Source organism: Grus americana, chromosome 9 (assembly GCF_028858705.1).
Source record: "Grus americana isolate bGruAme1 chromosome 9, bGruAme1.mat, whole genome shotgun sequence".
In the NCBI taxonomy this organism is placed as follows: domain Eukaryota; kingdom Metazoa; phylum Chordata; class Aves; order Gruiformes; family Gruidae; genus Grus; species Grus americana.
In genome coordinates, this window is record NC_072860.1 from 3,706,170 (window position 1) to 3,731,873 (window position 25,704).

General features: G+C 41.7%; 1 protein-coding gene across 1 annotated transcript in view; it reads right to left on the reverse strand.

Annotated features, from left to right (window-relative positions):
* HS6ST1 (heparan sulfate 6-O-sulfotransferase 1) overlaps positions 1–25,010 on the reverse strand; it is a 194,751-nt gene extending 169,741 nt beyond the window's left edge. The window contains exon 1 of the mRNA XM_054835565.1: positions 24,046–25,010. Coding sequence (XP_054691540.1) covers positions 24,046–24,563 — 518 coding nt within the window. The 5' untranslated portion in view covers positions 24,564–25,010. The remainder of the gene's footprint in view (positions 1–24,045) is intronic.
* Between the last annotated feature and the right edge of the window lie 694 nt (positions 25,011–25,704).

A 25,704-nucleotide genomic window follows, 5' to 3' on the forward strand; every position in this document is an offset into this window, starting at 1 on the left:
CTGCACATCTGAGAGGTGACACCAGTCAGAGTGCGGCCCTCGGACATACAATTGCTAATGCAACTCAAGTAAAACTTCAGACATGATATTTTCAACATATTATCAAAAACAGACTTGCGAGAATTGTTAAATGCCTCTGATTTTTCATATACCAACCTGAAAATCCTCAAAGCAGTGACTGCCAATGTTTCACAGATGTAAAAATCAAGTTTTTTAACTCTGGGGTGAGGCAACATAATGGCAGTTGTAAAGTGTTTACTACACAACACTGAAGTAGCTTATTAAGATAATAAGTTATTTCTCCTATTACTGTTCAATTAAACAATGAATCACTGAGGCTTTCTTCCCTAATGCAGCTGTATGGCATACTCACATTCTGCAGTTTTTTTAGGTAGTGAATCAGTGGGGCATAAAGAACATCTCCCTTAAATGCTTCCTTTTCCTCTCTCACTTCACTGTTCCTCCCAAAATCCCTTAGAAATAACCACAGATAAAAGTGTTCTGACTATATATATACACCTATATATATATACACACACACACACACACACTTTTCATCCATTTATTTAAAATGCTTTGCTTTAGAGTTACTGCGTGACTTCTCTTCAATACAAAGAGTCCCCCAGTAACCATTTGTACAGAAGGGAAATCAGAAGAAGCTGTCACGACAGATGAAGATATACCAACTTTTGGTTATGAGCTGCAAGGTATCCACTTTCAATTATTTAATTTTCTCTGCCAGCCTTTTTGTCCTGACCTCCTTCCATTTGTTACCCCAACTCATTCCATATTTAATTCTTGAAACTCTTACTTCAAAAGGACCACGTTCATAGTTCACAGTCGGTACTCAACTGCCTTACAGTGACCATTGCTGAATTGTAAGTATCAACCCAGGAAACAGACCTTGAAAGGATCACTCAACAGTACCAAGCGCAAAGACTTTCATAGGACATACACGGCCAAGATCTCTGCATTGTGCAGAAGTGAAGTTTCATTTTAAAGAACTTTAGCTTTTCTCTCTCCTAGCAGCTAATACACCTGTCTGGCCAGCAAACTTAAGCAAAATAAAACAAAGTTGCCTTTAAAAATCTGCCAGTGACTCAGCTACAGCTCAAACACTTTTTGTACAATGATAGTGAAATCAGTAACCTAATTAAAAAGAGGAAATAATGCTTACTTCTTCTCCCCATCTTCCCCACAGCAGTCTAGGAACTCAAACGACAAAGCTAGAAAGCACCTTTCTCCTTGATCTTTTAGGTATAGACAATCAAATGTCTTAAGAACGAAGGCCTGTAGGGAAGATGCAGCAGGCAAATAAGAATGACCTGTGAGTTATCTACCCTGTCCTTTCATAGCAGAGCTCCTAATCTGTCCTATTACATTACTCACTACTTAGAGGGTATCTGTCAAAACCCTCGAGGGTTAACCCAGGACTTTATTGGAATAGGGAAGACATTTGTCCTGTTCCCTTCCCAATATTCTACATTTTAAAAAAGCGGTATTTTACACTTTCATATATAAAATTGATTGACAAAAGATAGACCAGACAATAAGAAGTGGCAACATCAGACAGGAGAAAGGAAAAAGAAATTAAAGCAAGGAAAAGAAAAAAAAAATTACCTATGTATCCAGGATTTTCAATTATTAAGGGCTTGGCCCTGTGAGACATTCAAGAGTCTTCCAAGGCAGGAAAAAACATGAGGTTACTGTGATGATTTCAGTGGCGTAAGTCCAAGCCTATTCTCAGTAGTAATTCTGCCTAAAAACATATCACCAAGTTAAACTGCATATTTTATGATATTCCATGAATAGCATAGAAAATGTAGTAAAAATACAAATTAAATTATTCCTTGCAACTCACTACTAATATATCTGTTTCCAAACTGCAAATACTCCAAAATGCCACAGAAAAGTAAGGATAGAAGTTTCGGAGAATTTTAACCTGCTGGTCCCAATTACTAACTTGAAAAAAGTGCCCACTAAGCAATAGTCCCTCTTATGCCTCTTTTCAAGAAATTGTCACTTTATTACCATTACAAAATGGTACTTCTTAGCTCTACCAATTTATTTTTCTACATTAGACTTGTGTACTTTCTAAGAAACCAAGATGAAATACATTAATTTTTAATATTGTATGCAAAGCTTAAAACAGTGAAATAGGCCCAAGCAACCTTTTGAAGATTAAAGATCTGTCTGAGCCTCCATCACTACTATTCTCTGCGATACCCTATTTGTTGTATCACACAACAGAAAGATTATTTGACCTCATTTTACAATCTATAAATTGTCATAAACTCTTTGAGCCATCAGTTCCATTTCTGAAGGGCAGCATGCCTTTTGTTCTTCTTCAAGAACAAAACACCATTGCTCACAGTATCACAAATGAATACCCAAGCCTCCAGGAGCCTTGCTTCGCCACTTCTGAAAGAAGACAAATGGAGCTTTGCAGCACGGAGCTACAGACTAGGACCCAGCATGCAGTCTCGGTACACTTTAAGAGCAACAATTCTTGACTCAGACTTTCAAAATGAAGTAGGAAATACACAATTGCTTTCATTTTGCTCACCATCACCTTGTTTGGATAGACGGAGAAAGGAAGCGCAGAATTTTTAATAAACTGTCTGAGGCAAAGGCACTGTTTATAAGGGAGCCACTGACTGTTTAAAAGGTTGTTGCTGACATAGGCACGGAAAATACTTGCCCCCCCCCGACAGACAGCAGCTTCTGCCTACAAGAAGTATGAAAAACTCCCCACTAGACCATACAGAAAGTGACAACATCCACAGAAGACGATTTAATTCTGTCTTATGGATGCAGCTTACCACTCTTAGGTGAATCCCACCAAAGCACTCATCGTTTGGATCAGCTCTGCTCAAGACTTTGAATTAGGCTTCCTGCTTCTATTCTTTCCAGGACGGAACTGGTAGATGTTTTAGCTCATTTCATAGTCTGCATATATTCACTCATTTGGTTATCGAAGTATTAGCCAAGGGTGATATGATAATTTTGTTCCACTGACAACAAATGAGTAGACTACATTTAAAACAAGACATGGCTGCAGGCACTAAACGCTGCTGCTTCTATTAGGAAAGCTTTTACTCCTGCCCCCTCCGTGCTTGTTCCAGAACCTTTGGTCTTTTGCAAGTGAAGAGCGAACAACCATAACACACTAGAAAAGATGAGGAAAGCTGCTTGTTTCCCATTTAAATGCAATTTTATATACATTATATATATGCATAGCATATAATGCGCCTATTTTTCTTTTTATGACTTAGAAATAAAAATAAATGTACTGGATTTTTACTGTGTACTTGCACTGATCATTGGATGTCATAAAATATTTTGTTAGGCACAGCTTTGGAAAAATCAATAACTAGGCAGGTGCCAGCTGTGCAGCTCCATGGTGCCAGGCAGTCATGCTTCTTATTGCCTCCTAAACTAGAGGGGCAGAAAGGATGGCTCCAGAAATTTACACTAGGACAAATGGAATTTAGTGTGATGAAGTGTCCTAGAAAAATTAACTCCTTTTTTAATCAACTCCTATTCTTTCCTTATTTGCAGCAAGGTTACATCACTGGCTTCGATAAAACATACCCAGTTTGGGCCAGTTAAAGGTGAAGTTGAATCAAACCCACTCTGTAAATGCTAGTGTCTCAAGGCAGTCCAAGCAGACACAGAACCCATGCCAAATGGTTTGCAATCCTCACAACCACACTGCACTGTATCTCATTAAAAAACTTGTGAGGGAAGCAGCTCTTCAGTTACCAATGCATCGTGCTGCTTGGACAGGCTTGCATAAAATAAAAATTATTTCCAAAACAAATATCAAAGTACAGGTACTAAAATAGTGAGAAAAAGGCAGGGGTAACATTACCCTTCCTGGTGCTGGAGTTCCCATTCTGGGATGACAATGTGACAGTAGTTTGTGCCTCCTGAGAGGCCAAAGGATGGGGCGGGAAGAGGCATTCTACTGCCTTGCACGTGGGACAGGGTTACTTGGTGCTTGTGAGCTGCCTTAGGGGTCTGATCTCCACTGAGGACTCTGTGTACCTGCCATACAGATGTTTCCCGCAGAGCAGGGAAACAAACAAACAAAAACCAGGGAAACCACAGGCCAGCTTCCTATTCTTGAGTGTTGCAAACAGTATGAAAGCTTGCAAACAACTTCCCAGCTCCTCTTTCCTTGTTTCAAACTCAAAGACATTTCAGCAATGGAAGAAGTGGGCATGCCTGCTAGAGAGTTAAGAGGGAAGAAGTGGTGCTCAAGCAACTCTGTCATCATCCTGGTTTCTCATGCCCTATTATCATTTTACTTGAAGACTGTATCATTATGCAGTTTTCCAAAAATGTCCAAATCACAAACAAATTGAGCAGTCTTGACATGGAAACGGCCCAGTCTGCCCCTCCTTTACCTGGATAAGAAAGAGCAGCAAGGAGTCATTCAAAGTCAGGGAAAATAAATTAATTCCCAAACCTCAGAAATGGTGCTGGATTACAAAAGCTAATGCTAACTTTGCCCCTTTGTGCAGCATTTACTTCCTCTACAATCAAACCCCAAACCCCACTCTCAGTGTTTTCTAGAATTACTACAATCTTTTAATTTTCCTTTTAAGGAAAGGTAGAGCTAGAAAAAGAGAGGCAATACTAATTCCAGCTTCCACTTCAGCTTCCCATCTCCAATTTCCAACAGATGGTTGCTTCCTTCATTGACTAGCCTCTCTGCAGATTCCCGGTTAGGTACGGGACAGACACATGGCAGCATGGGATACTGAGAAAATAATAGCACACTTCCCTTCTAAATCCCTTAAATATGCACTGCAGATGATGGACACCATAAAGCAGGGAGGGGGAGGAGGAGGTAAAAAAAAAAAAACACCACACATTTAGATTATGCCACATGAAGAACATTCCTCTACTGCATTGTTAATTGCTGATCCTTGATGTGATTTTGGTCCAGGCCAGTCAATGATCTCGCAAACAAATTTTGGGCATAACTCAGGAATTAGTGAGGGTCTAGGACCTTTACCAACAGGCAGCTTGCATTCAGTCACTCTGTTTTGAAGGGTGGCAAGAGTTGAACATTGCAGATGTGGGTTGTTTCATGTCAATTTACTATAGTGCAAAAGAAAGATCTGGGAACTTGTAATTCATTGTTAGACACTTATCCTTAATAGTCTGACCAAGTCTCCATCTTTAGACCATGACTGGTTTAGGTCAGCTCTGAGGACCTTAACTCATGTCTAATGGGAAAAGCAGCATAGGGATCAGGTCTGCTCGACAGTGATGTTCTGCAAGTCTCGTAGAATGACCCTTTTTTGAGGGTAAAGTTACAACCAGTAGCAAGAGAAACATTTGAAGGTAGGAGAGTAGCACTGAAAAATGAAATTGTGTAATACAGGTAAAGACAGAAATCACTTCTCTTCAGGAGCAGAGAGGGAGCAACAACTCTTAATTCTCGACTGGCAGGCTACCTGCAGAAAAGATAGCAAGGTGTGTAGATACCTCAAGAAGGAATTATATGTCTGATTTCTGTTTAGCCTGGTAGGTTTATTTGTAGTCTTTATAGGTAAGGTTCAAATGGCACTTACTCAAACTAAATCCCAGGTCTGCATTTCTTTTTAACAGCCTAGCAACAGCAAAGATAAATGTTTATAATGGAGGAGTAGTCAGGACCAGACTCAAATTTATGAGATTCCTGCCAATTTAATTTGAGGTGCCTTTGTGCCCTTGGGCTCTGAAAGGACAACTTGACACCAGGAGAGAGTTCAGCAGAAGAACGTGAATGTTATCACAGCACCAGTGATGCCTTCTGTACATAGTTTGAACTGTTTGTAGACAAGAGCATGCAGAAAAGCTTCAGAACAGCAGGAGTCATTACACACATATCTATACAGATAAACAGACTCATGCAGTGGACACTACAATTAATGCTGCAAATGTTTAATTTCAGTCCAGTCCACTTCGTGGAACACACAAATCCCTGTGGAAAAGGCAGTGTGCTGCAGGCCAAATTAGACTGTGCTGGAGTTGAAAATGTTGCTCTATTTTGTTTCCACCTCCATGCTCCCATTCAGCAAACACTGACTGTTCTCTTGAAATGTCAGTGTGCGGAGCAAGAGGCAACAATTGGCAAAACATATAGATATGCTGTCACCACTTGATGGAAGCTCAAGCACCTTTCCAGAGTCCTTTGCCAACATAATTAAATTGTGCCATTATAGATTCTTTGGACAAGGTTTCTAATAAAGCATTTCGTGTCTCATTTCCTGCCAAAATTTAGAAATGCAAGTCAACATTCTGCAGTAATTCATACGTGCTTGTGGCACGGCATTAAAACTTTTCATTCTTTTTCTTTTTTTTGCAGCAATGCTGCTGCTTAAGTCAAGACAAGTATTTAGCACTGGAATGACATAAACATAACTCCAGCATCTGTTCTCTGAAGGACAGGAAAATGAAACAAAAGAATAAACCATGGTCTTTTACTCTACCCTTTCAAATTCCTCAATTAAATAAAAATGCAGGACTCTTTCTTGCTACTGAGAGCATCACTATCTCTTCCTTTACTCAAAAAACCGATGAACAGAAAATCAAACTCCTAAAGTCTGAAGGACACCTTTGTTGTTTCTTGCTGAGGATTGATTGCACAGGTAAATAGGTATCAGAGCTGCTGAACCTGATCACACTAAATTTTATGACTATATACCATAACATGACAGGGCTAAAAAGCTTAGAAAGCGGGCAGTGGTCTGCTCATATACAGCAATTCTCATAAAGAAGGCCAATCAGTGACAAGAAGGTTTTTCCTCAAAGCCATTGTTCCAAATCTGCTTTTTCAGAACCTCTGGCACGTGCATGGTGCCCATCAAAGCTTCCCACAATCTAAACCTCCCACATGTCTGTTCATGGAAATAGAAAGTTGGATATGGTCTAGTCCTAGGAACCCACCTGTCTGAGACTGCATCCTACAAAATAACTGAATACCAGTGCAACCTCACTAAAGCCGTGTAAAATTAAGCCAGAAAAAGCCTGAAGGCAAATGGAGATTCTTGGCCATTGAACTACGGTACCTTCCAGTGTCCTCTTGCTGCCTTCCTTTTCTACCAAGATGCAACTGGATGCAGCACATAAACCCAAGTACTGTTGCCACACAAGGCCAGACAAAGATTAATTGCACCAGAGCCTGTGTCTTGCTGCCAGTGAAACCAACTGCTCTGAGCTACACGTTTGCATGAACAGCCCAACCCTTTTTTCTGTCAGAGACATGAGTTCTCTTTTGTCCACTCCAGATTAGATCAATACTACAACAGCGCTCTTCAGTGTGATACCTGATCTCCCGACAGCTGGATGAGCCACAGCCCAGCTCTGAGCTCTCCCACTGCTGCAAGAGCTCCGAGGAGAGAGATGCAAATGGAGTCCTTTAGTGCACCTCTCCTGAGACCGTGAACCACAACTGTTAGCCATGCTTGAATTTCATTACTAAATTGTTGAAACTAAACCCAGACTTTTCTCATGAGTGACTAAGAATCCTACAACAGGTTCAGTTAGTTCTGTGGCTTCCAGCCAAATAAACCAATTGTATCTTTCTCGGGGTAAGAGTTTGTAAAAAATTGTAAAAGGATGTTTGCTCCAGTGTGTGAGAAATAGAGGTAATGTACGCAGGCTCTGCTCTGTATGTGTGCACCCGATCTGACACCGTGATGGCACAGTTCCTACCTCTGATAAAGATTGCTGTAGCAAGCGAAAGACAGCAAATACTTTTGACTCAAGAATATGGCAGAAATGTTCACTAACCTTGCCCTCTGAGACAGACAACCTGCTGTAGTACTTACTGTAGTTCCTCTCAACAGGTTTTACATGGTGGTATTTGAAGGTAAGTTATCATGTAAATTTATAGCATGCTACTTATGCCATGAAACCTGTGGGCATGTTTTTGTCGCAGAGCAGGCGTGAAGCAGCTTACCTATTTCCGCTGAGGTTCAAACACTGCACCTAACCATGGGAGAAGAGCAAGCACCAGGCAGGCTGAGCAGAGCAATGACCTGCCAGCAATCCACGCCCTCACCTTGCACTAACTTGTTAATAGAGTCATATACCCCTCACAGCTCGTGCTTCAGAGACACCTCCCTTCTCCCAAACAAGGGGAATTCTAATTAGATATAAACAGGAACCAAAACTATAAAGCTATATGAATGCTGAGAAAGCTGAACTCCATATTTAAAGTCCAGATCCATGTTTAGTTCTGGTACTAACGCAGTGTCTCTTTCCGTCTTCCTGTCAACTGGTATCAGAAAGCTCCTCCTGTCTCCTGGGCTAGCTTACAATTCACTGTCTTCATAAAAACTTCTTCAGAGCTGCACAGTGCCATTACAAGGAAAGGAAAGGAGACTATGTCCAAAAGTCTCATTTCAAAGGCCAGGTTTCTCCTACTCCCCATTTTGTGTGCCTTTGAGGCAACTTTCTAACATAAGTTGAAGCTAAACATTTTTGGTCCTTGTGTCCAAGGACCACTCACATACAAGTTTGGATACTCTTCGTATCACAGAACTAAAGTGAGATGATTCATGGAGGTCAGGATTGCAGTTTTGACACTGCTCTAAATATGCTCCAACAGCAGTGACATACTCTGTACCTGTGTCCCATTCTACCATCACTGTTTTATTTACAAAGAGCAGAAGAGCACTCTGGCATGACAGAGAGGCTAGCTGCTGAAATCAGAAATCATCAGAGGAAGCCTTATGACACCATGAATGACTCGGCCATTCACATAGCTCAGCTCCTCCATTTAAGTCAATCTTGCATGCTCAACTAAGACTGCAAAAGATATAGGGGTCTATTTAGTGCCATATAGATAGCTGAATTTGTAGAGAGGACATCTGTCACCTCAGAGCAGCACTGAAAGCACTGACCAGATGGATATGAGCTTTTAGCGCTTTAAGCATGTTCTGCATCGATCTAGTGACCTGGGGGCAAAAACCTCCAGGTATCTCCTTACATGACCTCAGAGCACTGGTCCCACCTCCATCTCTAACCAAGCAGAGCACTTACAAGTAGCATTCTCATGCTCATACGTCTCCTCCCTCTCGTGTGACAACATCAGCTGTGTGCTGAACAGAATGAAGAATGAATTTCTCAAAACTTTCCTGTAACTTTCCCATACAGGCTTGGAGGTGTGATTTAAAAGCAGGGCTTAGAAGAATGTGAAATTTTATAGAGTTTAAAGGGAGCTTAAACAACTAGGCCTTTGTTTCAACTTGCATCATCAAGCATGGTTAAAAAAAAAAAAAGATTATGTGACATGTAGTGTAGTTCTAGCTTTAGCCATTAGTCATGTTTAAATGAGTTATAAATAGGAAGGGGGAAGAAAGGCCAATAACCAGAATGAATTGGTATAACCAGCTCCTACTCTGAGTTCCCTCACCGCTATAAACAGTTGCTTAATTATTTTCTGGAGCATGAGGCCTGTATTCTTAATTGCAGAAATCCACTAAGATTCAGAGTTCTTATTCACACCCAGTAACTGAATTTGTTCGAAGGGAGGACTGTTTGTGCTTTATCCTGTGGGAAGTTGTTAACGCCCAGTCATTTCCCCCTCACTTCTCTCCTCACTGACCCCAGAGAGACCACTTCACAGGAAAGAGAGTTTTTTTCTTTTCGAGACAGGGATATTACAGCAGTATGCACTATACAGTAAATCCTGAAGTATCCAAGAACTTAATAGCTTTGGAATTCACTAGCTCTGGGTCCAATCTATACCATGGGGTTTTTTTGCACAGATTACAAAATTACTTTCAGAATAATTCAAGATGTCATGGTTCATACAGATATAGCATCCTGCTTGAGTTTAAAGCATCTATCTTAACTTGGTTTGGTCTAAACTTTCACAAACATCCCAACACAAATACATATTGCCATGAAAAGAAGTAGTAAAGAGCCATATAAATTCCTCTGTATGTAAGTAATTCTACCGACTTCCATAAAGGAAAGCTTTCTCAGATCCTTTCTGCACTAGGCAAGGGTCTCTAAATCTCGCTTACCCACAATAGTATAGTTGACAAATATAACTGTTCTTTTTCTTCTCATGAGCAGTTATTTCCAGATTTGCGATTGGCCAGGCTTCAATCCAGAAAACAGACTTTTCATGACAATCCCCAAATAACTTCAGAAGTCAGGAAATATCCTAGTTAGGAAAGGGGTGGATTCATCCTGCCTGAAGTATTTGGCAGACCAAGCATCCCACATCTCCCAAATGTTCGAAGAATCCATCCTTCAATCTCTGCAAGACTTCCAGCTGGGTGTTATGCTGACAACCAGAGCTTTATCATAGCCAACCACTACCCACACGGTATACAGAAGAAACTATTGATCATGCAGCAAGTTTTATAAATTGCAGTTGCACACTTCCTACTGTGATTTATATTGCCATTATAGTCCAACTACACCTCAAGTGTTAAGTCTTACCCCTCCAACACTAGCTAGAGCACAAGGAAGAAAATGTTCTCATCAAGAAGGCCCTTCAAGAGAAAGCCTCAGGGGGAAGTTATTTCCAAATGGAAGTAATCATGCTGTGGACAGTCTGCAAGAAGATTTAATTCTGCATTTATTTCAGGATATTTAGAAAACTGATTTAGAAGATCTTTACTTATAGCGTCTGATTGAGTGACAGGAAGTCTTCTCAGTTACCTTGCTACACAGTCCAATCCAAGCTCACTCCCTCAGCAGACCCTGGGACAGGAAAGATCGTACTGTACAACCCTCCTTGTGGTGAGGGATAACCTACTAGTGTAAAGCACACAGATGAGCACTCAACATGCACATATTGTAATCCTAGATTTGGTGTCCCAGCACATCCCTTGGCAAGCAGTTTAACCTTTGCCTCTGTTTCTGCATTTATACAAAGAACACATAATATCCCAGCTCAGCATGGCATAGGGATTAACAGTTATACTGTAGAGGAATTCGAAGAAAGAGTATGCACACATATACAGCCCATGTATGTGCCCTCCAAGAGCAATAGACCTTACCTACCTTTGCTAGGTAACGGCTTTGTCACCTGTCATTTCAAGACTAGGAAACTAATGGGATACAAACATTTCTCCATTTTTGTGCAGAAAACCTATTTCAAAAGAGATCCAAGGTGATACATGCAACTGATAATAAAAATATACTTCAGGTCAAGTGGCAAGTAGCATTTTTCCTGGATATGAAAAGTAGGCAAAGTTCTCTACTGCCTTTTAGAGATGATGCCTGGGCTATTCACAAATTGACATCCAGGTATAGCAAGAATCTTCCCTTTTTATGCACCAAAAGACTTTGCTGCTGGTGCTGCTTCCTTTACATGTTGCTGTCGTGGTCCAGTCACAAAGGAGAAGGTCTCTTAACAGCTTTGGTGACAGGGGGTGGGCAGCAATGCATGGTTCCCCCAGGCACCAAGAGAGAAACAATCCCTGCACTTGAGAGCTCAACTGTTTGGGAGGAATAGAAAACCTGTGCCAAACAGTTACAAAACCCAGCACCCCGACACGCATGTATCACCTTACAGTTTAGCAACATGAAAGCTGGCTGTGCAAATAGTGTGCATAACCCAGTCTCAGCATTGTCAAACAAACATAAAAACTTGCCTGAGCAAGCCGAGACAGACAGCTGGGTTAAGAACAGTCTCTACTAGCTTCCTGAAGTACCTAATAATATGGGCAACAGTCCAGCTTTTGTAATACCAACTTCCACACCCCTGGCTGGGCCTTTAGCTGGGATGGAAATGGGATGGACAATGGACAATTCCCTACTGCTTTCCAGTTGGTGAAATCCTATTAAACAAAACTATTTTCATCAACCAATTTCAAAGGCTCAGACAGAACACGTACATTTCTCCTGTTGGCAGCTACTGTTACAAGTACTGTGGAAACCTTTCAGCTAACTACAGGAATATTTCTTACCAGGAACTGTCATCACGGGCAGGCTAACACCTAGATAAGAACCACTGGCATCAGCATAATCCAGAGAACTCTTCAGCAATGTTTCTGGGAAAAGGAAATTCAAGGAGGACCTGACAGATGCAAACACCTGACCGACAGGCCCATGAAAGCAATACGGCTTCAGCCCCTGCTTGAGCAAGCAGGATACTCCAGGGCAGGCAAAGCCAGCCACCTCCAGGCAGCAAGGATATGTCATTCTTCTCCCTCACTCAACACCATGTTTGGCCACACTGATTCACTCGTTTACCATGTCACTAGCTTATCACATCGGAACCTGTTTCCTGAACTGAGAAAACTGAAAGGACTGTATAAAACTTCTACAACACAGCCACTGCAAGTTAATCCATTTCAAAGCACTAATTGTGATTTTTGAGACCTCCCTTGAGCTTTGATTAGGCTTTCAGGGAATGACACCTTTCTTTAATGCATTGCTACATCACAGAAGCTGCTGTAAGCAACATGTCACAACATAAAAAACCTTCAGACTAGCTGAAGGCAAATCCACGACCTTTTCAGGTGTCTCAAGGCAACAAACACACTGAGGAAAAAGTTTAAAAGTTACACAGAACTTGCCAAATTATTCTTCCAAAGAGTTGCCTAAATCATATTATAAGAATATATTCTTAGCAGTTGCCAGTTAAAAGATCTAAATATGTTTTAGAAGCCAGGGACAAATGCCTTTAAAATCTACTAAGCTAGATGTCTTATATACTATATTTATTCATACTAAACTTTTCAAGTGTTTTTCTTGCATGTCACAACCCAGTATTATTCCTTTAAATAATTACACACAGTTTCCGCATCAAATCCTACAGAACTCCCAAGGTAAAGAAATCTCGTGGAAAGAAAGGCAAGAAATTCAAACTGTCTTCACTAAGATCAAAGACTTTTTTGATTATTTAACAAAAAACTTTATTGGTAACTAACAAACCATCTAATACCTGAAAAATCCTAGTCAACACAAGGTATGTGTGGTTTTTTCTTTTCTCCTCATCCTCAATTATGGACTGCTTATCTAGTTTTTCTTCTGTCTCCAACCTCAAATGCTCCTTTTACAACCAGAAGTACAACTCCTCCTGCCACGGAACAACTTCCTGATGCTCCCTTTTTGGTGGGAGTCACATCAGTCCTCCTAATGTATGACCAAACCTGAATTCATACTAATACAATTGTGGCAGCTGTTTTTTCAGTTCCTTTTTGACATACTCAAGTCACAAGTAAGAGTCTATAGCTAGCCGTCTCTTATTAGAAACAGTCAATGACAGGGCTATTTTTTTTTAAATCAGAACTCATGTACCATTTGGTGATTTTTGTTTTATCATTTCAATATTTGGAGCTAGCATTTTCTTAAAAAAAGAAAATGATGCTCTCATATAAACTGCTAGCCCACTTTTCTGCTTGGAGCCTGACTACTGAACACTTGGGGTTGAAAACTGGTACCTGGCTATTAAAGTGTAACTGCTCAAAATAGTAATTGGCTAATTTGGAGTTACTGTAATACATGTTTGCTACATAAACATTTGTCAGCTTCATCCAATTTAGTAAAAGTCATGAAAAGAACCCTTTCTGAGTAGTGTTAAGAGGCTCATCCTAAGACAGCAATAACTCATTCAAAAGATTTGAGTGTACGACTGTATTAAATTTGACTGTTAAGATTAACAGTTGTTTCTGATGTTGGCATAGTTACATTTTGTAAGCCTAAAACTTTCTGACCTATTAAAAAAGGTCCAAGAATCAGAACAAAAAGAAAACCCAAATAAAAATCTCATGACATAACCAGCATTTGAAAATAGATTCATGGATTTTCTTTTCATATTCTGGAACACATGGGGTTCGCAGTACTGGAGAATGACCATTTCCATCACAAACAGTCTGCAGTAAGAGATCTCTAAAGTGAAAGAGGAAGATTTAATTTATCAAGTTCAGGAAAATAGTATTGAAGTAATCAAGGTGCAAGAACATGCCAGCCTAGAGGAAAGTGTAAGTTCAGGGGATGGAAAATATAGGTTGTTCAGATATTATGAAGAAATAACACATTGCCTAGACAAAGCCTGTCTGCAAAGCACAAGAGAAAGAGCCGGACTGAATGCTGTGCCCAAAACAATGGCTTGAGTAAAGAAGGACGATACTGAGTCATTAGTCTTTAGCATAATACTACATTTAAAAATCAAAGCTCCCAGTAGCAACAGTAGGAATCCTGATACATGTAACACAATATGGTTGTTAAAAATACAGGACCTCACTACAATAATGGGTGAAGTCTTTGGCCAGGTCTAAGGTTCTACTGGAGTCAGGCTATGTATACACTAGAAAGAAGCTGTCATTTGTAAATGTGTATGGAAATCTGGTAAAATAAATCAAAGGAAAACTGCAGGGCAAAAAAAGGCTCAAGATTATTTATTTTGGATGTGTTATGAATAACACCAACAACTACAACAGTACAAAAAGTGATGGAAACTTCACTCAGATGCTTCAAGCAAGAAGTTCCAGTTTTGTCCCCCCAGCAAAGATGCTAAGGCACTTCCTCAGCTGAAAGGGCTCCTATGCATATGTACCGGCTTTCCTGCACAGTATACGATGGATGAAGTATTTCCCTTAATGGGGGTTTTCATCTAATGACTCCTACTGTACTTGCTTCAGCAGACAGGATAAATCTGTTCAATCTTCCTCATTGCAGAACTACACAAGATACATCTGTCTTTTTCTCTTTCAAAGACCTAAAAAAAGATACAGGTGGCAAGAAAAAGAAGAGAAAGAGGCAAAGAACAGAAGTAGGTAATCCTGTCTTTTATGATTTAAGGCATGTTAACAGAAGGGATGGTTGACTGATTATGATTATACTCTGTGATTCTTGTGCTCCTTGTTCTTTCCCCATCTCCACTAGGAAAGCAAAGCCTGCCAAGAAACTGGTGAGTCAGCATGCTGCTGCTGTTTGTCTTAGCTATGAGGCATTGATTTTTTTTCCCAACACTTTGATATAGGGTCACAGGTATCCTAACTAAAATCTTTACTGAGAGCAAGGGGGTCACAGCAGCAAGAGCTGTTAGTTTAAACAAAAAAGTAATTTCTATTTTTACAGTATGTGTTTGGACATTTGTATTTATTTTCTGAGACCTGAGAGAAAAAAAATACAAAAAAGACTTTTTTCTTTAAGCCGTTTAAGATAAAAAAGGAATGAACAATGCAGGCTCTTCACAAAATCTTCTTTCAAAAGTCACTGAATATTCTCCTGTAATCAGGAATCTTATACACATGTATGTCTAAGTAGCACAAAAACTAAGGCTAATATGTAAAGTAACTCCAATATGTGGAAGGAGTTTTTAGAAGACAGCACTTTTACTTCTTTAGCACTTGTCCAGAAAGCAGGCCCCTTTCAAAATACCTGAAATTAGACAATGAAAAATCACCGGGCATTTTGAAACTCTAAGCAATGCTATTTGGCCAGAAAAAATCTTAAATCGTCATGTTAGTACTTCAAGATTAATATTAACCAAAAAGGAATTTTGGTATATTTTAAAAACAAAAATGTGAAGGCAGCTCAGGAAGCTCAGAGGTCTCCCCCCTTGCATAGAAGAGCTCCATAAAAGGAATGATGATATTTCAATCTGCAGTGAGGTATAATCAAAGATTCTCTGCTTAATAGGCTGGAGATTAGTTATGAAGCAAAATACAGAGTCAAACCATAAAAAGTTAATTGCAAATCACTGTTTTCTTGTTTAAATTGGCAGGAAATTGTGAAATATTTCCTCTATAAAAACATACGTGAGCTATTATGTGGAATTTGCCATTAATAGGGAGAAGGAAGGGAAGTACAAAGTAGTAATAACACGCTCAGAAATCAGTTGCTTCTGAAAGAGACAAAGCCACTGGACAGGAAAGATCTGTACATTAACATATAAGTCTGAAATTTATGGTCAAAGCCAGCTCTAAGACAGACCATTTAAGAGTTGTTTTAGGTTGTGAACCAGGTGCTATGTGCTATATACCTTGTAAGAGGCTTTGAGATATACAGGTGAAAGAGCTATATAATAACTACTGCTAAGAAATTCAGGTTACAGTTCGATGTGGACAACAGGAGTTTCTTAATTCTTTCTGGACGCATCATCAGAACAGACATGCCCCAGAATATTTCATATCCTTAGCTCTACTCAGCAGTTTGTAGGAATGAAGCAGCATTTAGTCTAGCGTATCACAGTTCTGAGGTTACGCATAGAAATGAGAATGGATGTATGCCATTTAATACAAGCAGAAACAACTAACCTCTATGAAGTATGTGATGTGCTTTTTGTTTAATGACCTCTCTCTGCACAGGCCTTTCCTGAAAACACTTTTTCCAGTCATCAGAGATCTCAGGCTCCACCAGCCGTGCATTGGTAAATAGCTCCTCCTTTGGCAGTAACACACAAGACTATCTGAAGCATCGTCTTCCGATCTGAAACTTGACATATTACAGTACAGAGGTGTTTAAGGCTCTTTGTGTCTTTATGGCAATAATCTCCAAAGGACTCTTCAGAGAGATTCTCAGACTGGATTTTCAGCAGAGTACTCTGTTACGGAAATAGAATCGTGAACAAAGATACAAACAACGCTGATTACAGAAACTGTGTCACTTTGAATCTATGCTAGTGGTTATATTTTCCTCATCAATTCTTACTTTAATTCCTTTACAAAAAAGTAGAATTTTTTTGGCTTCTTTTTAAGGTCAACCACCATTTCAGAAACAAGAGAATTTGTAACGGACTACTATAGCTCTATGTTCCTCCCGTGCTTCACATACTATTTAAACACACTATCACTAACAGCTTTGTTCAGGAAGACATTTGCTTCTGATGTTTAGGTATCATTCCCTTCCATCTACATCAAGCAAGACTATCAAAAAAATCTTGACTCGGCAGCTGTCACAATTATGATTATTAGGAATTCAAGACCATGCTTTGTCTTTGCTTGACAAAGCACACTTTCAGTCAATAATGGAAAATTTCTCTCTGCTCTAATACTTCCTGGAAATACAAGCATAAATAAATATAAGCTTTGTAGAGTTATACTATGCCACTTTGGCTTTCTCAAGCAAGTCCAAGCCCAAGTGTTCACTGACAAAGTATTACCTATTTAAAGTATTACTACCACAAATTTGGTAAAGTTGCTGCCAAATAACTGGAAGTTTAAAATAGAGACACACACAAAGCAGTGACCTTGGTTCTATGACTGACTTAAGGCAATTGTCCCTGCTGCTTTCCCACTTTTTGAGATGTAGAAAAGCCATAACCTGTAAAAGACAGCAGGAAGCACAGTAGGGAGACTCAGAATGTGTGCAATACATTCAATAAGCCTGATATTCCTAACTGAATTTAAAGGCAGGTGTGCTCTATCTGTACAGTCACTCTTTGCTTCCAGGTCAAAGTAACTAGAATACCACAGCCACAACCACAAACCCCCTTTGACTAATCTCTATCATGATTCTTCTGTGGCTCTGCTTGTCGCTGCTGTGACTAACATTTGGGTTAGGAACATGTTGGCAAGGAGTCATCTAGGACTCTGGTGAGAGCAGGAAGCGTGGGCATTGCGTACAAATATGACTCAGATAAGGCACAACATAAATTTCACCTATGAAACGAACTCACAAAGAAGTTTTCTTCAGTAACTCCAGGCCTGCATATCCTGAATTACCTTCTAGAAGACAGGTCCCAGGTTACACTCCTCCAATTTCTAAAACAGGCAGCCAAAAGCTTCTGCTGACTGCTAGACAAATCCATTAAGTCTAACCCTGCAAATCGATGAATGAAGAGGCCACAAGAGGAGGCTAATCTCTTCCTCCTTCCTAGAAGGAACAGATGGCCCAGAGGGAAGGCAGTATTGCAATAATCTCCAAGTTATAAAATAATCTCCTCTAGCAGTGCTTTCTTAAGAGGTATACGACCTCCTCCAGGTCACATCCTAATATCCAACTAAAGACCTTCACCAGTGTCCTGCAGGGAAGAGGCCTCACCACACACACCCAGCCACACTAGGTAAGTCTGCAGCTGTTCTGTCAGGTGACATCAAATTCACTTACTTGCAGATCACACTATTTTTCCCCTAAAGCCCCTACAGCACTAATGAACTCCAATTTTCTTAAATCACACCAATTTTCTTAAATCACAGAATTCTTTCAAGATGCAACATAAAGTTCACAAGTGGCATTGCTCAAGATCACATTAGTTTGGAAGAGATATGCGCACACTAAAACTGCTCAATGAGTGCTAGAGAACAGGGCCTCTATTTGGCTTCTCAAACTGACAGAAGAGGACCATTCAGCAGAGCCTTGAAAACAGGGCATGGCATTGCTTTGGTCAAGATGTTTCACACAAAGTGTTACACACTGTAATGTCCAAGTAATTAACCTCAAAAAATATACATGCACTAGTGTGGTGGAATACATCAGCTGTGCATTTACAGTGGATCATTCCTTAAAGACTGTCCTTACACTGGGAGTATATATCAAAGCATCCAGTTCAGTTATTAGTAAAATTCAAGCCAGCTCTTTTAAAGTAATTGTTTCTAAATTGTTGTGTTGTGGGGTTTTTTTAAAAAGGTGGTTATCAAAGGTTTTACTTAGAATAGCATACATTTTTATTTGTAGAGTGGGACAGAATAAGGACAAAAAGGCAAAATGTGAAGTCTAGGTAAAGAGTGTTTGCAAACTTCTAAGCAGAAAAAAAACATTGCTATGTTATGATGCAACTTTTGTTTAAAGATTAATGAAAAACAGCCAAATACATAGTTTTGCAAAATCAGGTCAGTATAAGTATACACTTAGGCAGGGACATATCTAAGGACACATCCTTTGGCTTTGCCAACAAAAGAAAAAGATAGTAAAATTTAAACCTGGTGTGCTAGTCAAAGTCTTAAGCTCAGATAAATACAGCACCTCAAACTTAAGGCAGCTATTTGAAGAGTTCCAACCTTCAGCTACTTTTAGTTACTACGTCAAATTTAAAGATTTTCACTACAAAACTATCCGCCCTTCGGAATTATTTGGCTGTGAAAGACCAACCTGGCTTTATGGGTGAGCACAAACAGGTGCAAAAGGTTTCATATCAGACTAGCAGGCTTTAAAATACTCCACATGCTAAGGATTTGAGAGAACAACCAGGCTACTGAAAATAGCTTTATATTGATATTTCCCCACCAATCTTGAAGAGAAACTAGTCTGAGCTGAACTGGTGAGGGGAATAAATGTCCCTTGCTCCCAGCAGACAGGTATTTCACAACCCCCAGCACACACAGATCCACAAAGAATGATAAGCCTAAGCTTTCAAAAAGTGCTAATATTGTAAAAATGTTTTGGTAAAGTCTTTCATTCTCCAACAGTTGGTCTCTTGACAACTTGTCTCTGCAGCTCCTAAGCACACATATAATAAAAACCTCATCAAGAACAGATCCCTGCAAAGGGACAGATTATGTGGTTGGAAGCTGTGAAAGTTCACACTTCAGAAAAATCAAACTAACAAACTGCTGAGCCCTGTTAATTGTTTCTTTAAAAAAAAAAAAACAACCAAAACCCACAACAAAAACCAACTACCCAAAACATAAGCTGTAAATAGCTTATCAGAGACATTCTAAAACTTGGACTGATCTGTTTAACAGCAGGTTTTACTAACCTGCCATAGATTTCTTACATAAAAGTATGTGGATTACAATTTTTTTATTTCTAAAGCATATGAAATCTTGAGAAAAAATATTGACATTAGAAGCATGCACATGCTTTTTAAATCACTAAAGAATACTTTTGTAATTTTTTTTGTCCATAGATGAACTCAGAAACCAAACTTCAGTGACAGACTAGCACAGAAACACATACACAAAGCCAAGACTAAGCTAGTGTCTTGAGGCGGCTCATTAAAAAAAAAAAAAAATTTAAAAACCCTACCTGGTGCTTGAAACAGCGTACCAGAAGGCAGAGCATGCGTGTGAGCTGGGGGAGCACAGAGCCAGCAATGCCCTTCCAAAACTCTACCAAGTACATGGGTTCTCCACAGCAACAGGCAGCTTGCATGAACTGTAGTTTTAAAGGAGCTGCGTGCCTTAAAACCCTTTCCACATGAGTAACGTGTCTTCAGGAAAATGCCAGCTTAGATGCTCTTGTTTTCATGAGGCAGAAAAAACCAGTAGGATAGCAACAAAGCCTGAGTTCTTTGGTTTTGTTTTCGTGGCTTTTTTTTTTGAGAAGAGGTAGGAGAGGAAGCACATAGAATTCCTTCAGCATAATTTATTTGTTTTATTGTTCCTGCAGCACGTTACATTAGAGTCAAGCTCACGCATGAAGTGTCCTACAAGGACAACTTCAGAACACCTAGCTCTGCTCTTGTATTGGGAGCACGGAAGAAGGATGCAGCCAGAAGGGCACTGAATCACATTTCTTGTAGGGGCTAACAAGGGAACCTTTCCAACACCTCTAAGGGCTTTTATTCAGTCCTTCAACGGAGGAGAGGGAGAAGTTACTAATGGATCACTTCATAGATTTCTTTCTAATTCTGGAAGTCAAATTAAAGAACCAAGTTTGGCTTTTTTTCAGAATCAGCTGAAGAGATTAGATCTCTTGCAGTTTTCGGTGAGACAAATTTAAGGGAGCAGTTCACAGAAACTGCTTAGCCTCTGCTTTCTGAAGTATCATCATGATGACTCAAGGCACGCATCCTAGTATTATGTGCTTTTTAAAAAAAGCAGTTATTTACGCCTAACAGTACAAGGAATAAATAGGCCTCCATTCCCAAAATCTTGGAATGTGCCCTCTACTAAAGCCATGAAGAGAAGTGCAGCTAAGTGACTTAACTGATAAACGTAGCCAGCTTCAGAGTTCCTTGGAGTCCCAAGTTTTACAGCCCACAAACAAATCAATCTCTTTCTTTTACTGGCTGTGTATAAAAGATAACATTTGCTTCAAGAAGTGCTTGTCCAGAAGTATTTTGAATACACAACAGGGAAATGGGGAAAGTCGCTAGCTGGGGGGAGAGGGGTGGGAACCAGTAGAGTTTGGTTTTGGTTTTTTTTCCAAGAGTGCTGACCCATTAGAGCTAAACCACCCATCTCTAACTGCTTACTATATCAATGCAAAAGAAAGAAAGAAAGAAAAAAAAATTTGCAGTCTTTGGCAGTCTAGGGCTCCTAATCATTAAGTCTAACACAGAACAGCAGAACAATAAAAAGAGCAATTGCATTGTAAATTTATGTACCATGCACAGGTTATGGAATGTAGTGCAATAGGGCACCGTGCAGTGATAAAACTGCATTCCTTACAAAGTTAACAGCTTTAAGCTCATGATTTGTACATGTGGGCAATACCAAATGACCTTCATGCTTTCCAACATTCACTAGAAGGTAGATTTATTTGTAATCACAAGTCAGCTGTTTTGTTTTGGGGGATAAACATATAGTCGGAAGAACAAAGGTTTAAACTTTGCATTAAGTAGCTAATGCAGAGGCCAGTACATTAGGTTTAAAAGCTGAGTTTGAAGACTGTACTGCAAAACCCAGAGTGGATAATATTAGAATCTGAGTGAACCCTGCCGGAATAGTTGTTTGCTGCTACATTTTTTTTTCTTTTTTCTTTCTCTTCTCTTTAGAAAGATAGATATTTTCATAGTTCAGTTCCATGATAAAACAGTGGCCTCTCTAGCATATGCCTTATGCCCTGTTTCAACCTAAGAGATGCAACATTCACAATCAAGAAATAAAGTTATATTGTTCTTAGTGTAAAGGACATAATACAAGACTATACTTTTTCTAACAAAGAAAATCCATCAAATTTTTATTTTAAACAAGCATTGCCTATCTCTTATTGGCAATTTTCTTAGACATGAAAGAAATAATAGTTTGGAGAAGATGCCTACTAAACTGGACTGCAGTTCAACAGAGCAGTATCCTAGGGCAGTATTATTAAAATAACCAGCAGCTGTTCATTGCACCAAAACCATCTTTTGTTTAAGAGACCAAGGTGATAAACATTAGATTATCTAAAACTTACACATCATAGTTCTTACACTGCTGAAAATGAAGTTCTAATTTAGATTTAAGAGAAATAAAGAGACCACATTAGCAAAACTATTTCTGGATATGCAGAGACATGAGGGAATAGGACAGGATTAACTATTTTTCCTGCACATCTAAAATCAAGACAGTTAAAAAGCATATAGAAGCATATAGTTCCTGATGTTCCAAAACAAACGGCAAACAAAATCTTATTTACAAGCATTTGAGATGAGGCAATAGGCTTCTGGTTCTCAACTTCCTATGAGTTGCAGTGAGGAATTTAATTGCTGCTTCGCAACCTGAAGTGCCCTGTTCTCAGGTACCTATACAAACAAAAACCAACTGCTAAGTAGGACGAGACAGTTAAATATTGAACACATAGCAGATCTGAGTACAAAATTACACACGGAAGCACACAAGGCACTGAGAAAATTCATTTATATAAAGACCTGGTCTTCATATAAAGTTAATGGTTTGCTAGCCAACTGCCAAGGTTCATAAAACGGGTAATTTTTTGTTTCTTTTTTAAATCAGATTTGAACTTTGTGCATTTTTCCTTACGACACTTCACTAAAATCTCAACAGCAACTAGACAGGCTGAGGATATTTTACTCATAGGTGTCTTCAAGCACCTTATTAATAAGAGACCACAGGAAAGCCTAAATACTCAGCCCTTTAGATACATACTTCAGGTTGCTGCTCCTGGGTCAGGCAGCATGACAGCAATCTGAGCATAGTACTTGGATGACTAACAGTGAAACGGGTTGAAAACAGCAGCAATCATGACACAGACAATAAAGAACCCTAGCAATCACACACAGCTCCAATGAAAGAAAAATGATTAAAAATCTCTTTTAAAAATTGAGAGAAAAAACAGTTATGATACTAAAACACACCTTTTTAAAGGCCACTTTTCACTAACGGGATTATGTATGGTATTAACAACATGCATATAAATAAAGCATATGGCATAAGCAAACATTAGCATAAGATCTTGGACACCTTTAAGAATGAAACTTTAAGGCAAACAGATTACAAAGTATCATAATAAAAACGCAGATATGTCAAGGAAGGTGTGCGTGGCGTTAGAAAAATGTTCATCAATTAAAAAAAACCTGTCTCCTGAAACGAAAGACACAAAGGTATACTGAGCAAAAAGAACATAATCTTTGAATATCTTGATATAAGCCACTGTTTTTACTGGAGTACTTCAAACAGAAAATTCCTCTGAAGCTTATCATTTACAAAGAGACGAAAGCAGAGAGATAATGGGGTAAGAGGGCAAAAATACACTGGGTGTTCAACGGGGATGCAGAGGGGTGCTTTAGGATGGCTCTGCCTCTTGCTTGGTGCACAGATGAGGGAGACACAAGGAACATGTACAAGGTAGCTCCTTTCCCTAAGAGATTTCATCTCAGGTCTCCCATCAAAATAAGCAGCAAGGAACATGTGAAAGTGTTTAAAGGATGGTTTCTGCAACGTACAAAAAACTATCAGGCAGACAAGGAGGACAAGACGAGGGGGTAAGCATGAGGAGTGGTGAGCTGGTGTGCCTCTCCTCAGTTGCACCGGGGCACAATTTCAGCTAAAAGAAAAAGGGGTGCACAGGTTAGGGCAAAGTTGATTACAAAGGCAAGCTTGAGACTATGGTACGGTGTAATGCGAGCTAAAAGGTGGCAAGCGAGCTCTGAGATAAAAACGAAATGCTTAGAAAAGAAAGTGGCACATATACGTAGGCTTGCTAAGGGGTCCACAGAGGCTGCTAGAGCAGAAGCCCATGGGCTGAGGGTTCAGTGTACTAGGTACGTGGGAGGGAAAAAGCAGTGTACTTGTCTAGGAATGCAGAGGGAAGGTGCAGGGCACAGCCTGGAGGACGGGAGGGGAGGACAGGTGAACCGGCTGAGGAAAGGTTCAGGGCTGGCTGGGGCACAGCACGTTAGCGGCACACTGCAACGCACAGGGAGCGGGGGCTCAACAGTGGAAGGACTCGGGCCAGCGGCGGCGGGCGGAGGCGTGCGCGGCCCGAGGGGCCGCGGGGAAGGGGGACACGGCGGCGGGCCGGTACCTGGGCGTCTTGGCGGCGGCGCTCTCCCGGCGGTCCAGCACTCCGGGCACGCAGTTGGTGAGCTCGGTCCAGTCGGCGTGCAGCCCGCAGCTCCAGCCCGTGGAGAAGCGGGAGAAGAGCCAGGTCTCCCGGCGGTTAGGGCGGTAGCAGGTGCACTTCTTCTGCCCGGGCCGGCAGTCGCAGGGCACCTCCAGCCGCACGTTTTGCACCAGGTGGCGGCCGAAGGTGGTGCCGCCGGTCTTCTGGATGTGCAGGAAGACGATCACGTCCTCGCCCTTCATGTCGAAGGCGAGCTCCCGCTCCAGCTCCCGCACGGGGAAGTAGTACTTCTTCACGTAGTGCGGGTCCGGCGTGGGGAAGAGGTCCAGCTCCTCCGAGTAGGAGCGGCCGCTGGGGGAACTCAGACTCAGCCCCGGCCCCACGTACTGGTACAGGATAAGCATGAAACACACCGAGACAGCCACGATCAGCAAGAACTTGCTGGTCCTCTCAACCATGGTCCTTCCCGCACGCTTCATGTGTCACCATCTCCCGGGGCTGCCTGCGCTGGGCAGACGGCGGCGGTGCCGGGGGGCGGGCGGCGGAATCCGGCGCCTGTGCCAGCCGCCTCCCCCCACTGCTCCCCGGAGCAGAGCCTCCCCAGGGGCGGCGGGCCGCTCCCTGGGTTGCCTCGGCTCCCCGCTGTCCCCGCCCGCCCCGCCGCGGGCAGCGCCGGGAGCGGGGCAGGGGCTAACCCGCAGCCAGCCGCTCCAGAGGGGCCGCGGCAGCGCGGCGAACTTGGGAGAGAGGGGCAGGAGGGGGGCGGAGAGGGACCGAAATGCAAAACCAGCCCCCTCCCGCCCTCCCCCCGCTTCAGGAAGCCAACCCCATCCCGCCGCTGCCTCCTCCGCGGCACTCCGCCGTGCCCCAGCCCCAGCGGCACCGGCACGGCAGTGCCCGCCCCCGCCGCCGGCTGCACACAGGCTCGGCTCGGCCGGGAGCGAGCGCTTCCTGCCCGCGCCGCCCCGCGCCCGGCATGCACAGCGCCGCCGCCGCCCGCGCCGCCCCGAGCCCGCCCGGCTGCGGGCACACACCGAGCGGCAGCGGCGGCGGCACGGCGGCCCCGCACTGCGCTCAAGCTCTCAGGTTGGCGGCTCCGCCCGCAGCCTTTCCCAGCCTCGGCTCCCCGGCCCGGCGCTGCGGGCGCCGCCGGGAACGCTCCGCTCGCCCGCGCTCCCCTGGCCCCTGCGGGGTGGCCGCTTAAATCGCTCCCACTGCGGCCCCGGGTGGGCTGCGAGGCGGCTGAGGCTCCTTGAAGCACTCCACTCTCATCGCTTTATATGCCACCGTAATACTAATCCCAAACAGCGAGCCCTGGCACTCCTCGGGGTCTAGATTTCTACTCCCTTTCTGAAACAACAATTATGAGTAACAAGAAAATTTGCATGGGAATAGGAGTAGGTCTTCCCACATGTGTCTGCTCCCGCTGCGGCCGCCACATGGGACACCACAAGCAATGTCACAACTGGATGCAACAGGAAAGTACTCTGGTCACAGAGAGGATGATGATGTCTGTGGGCAGGAAGGAGCCTGTGCACACCATCAGCCACATAATTTGGAAATAATAATAGGTGAAGTTGAGGCAAAAATCAACAGAGGTGTTATTTACAGAAAACTTTC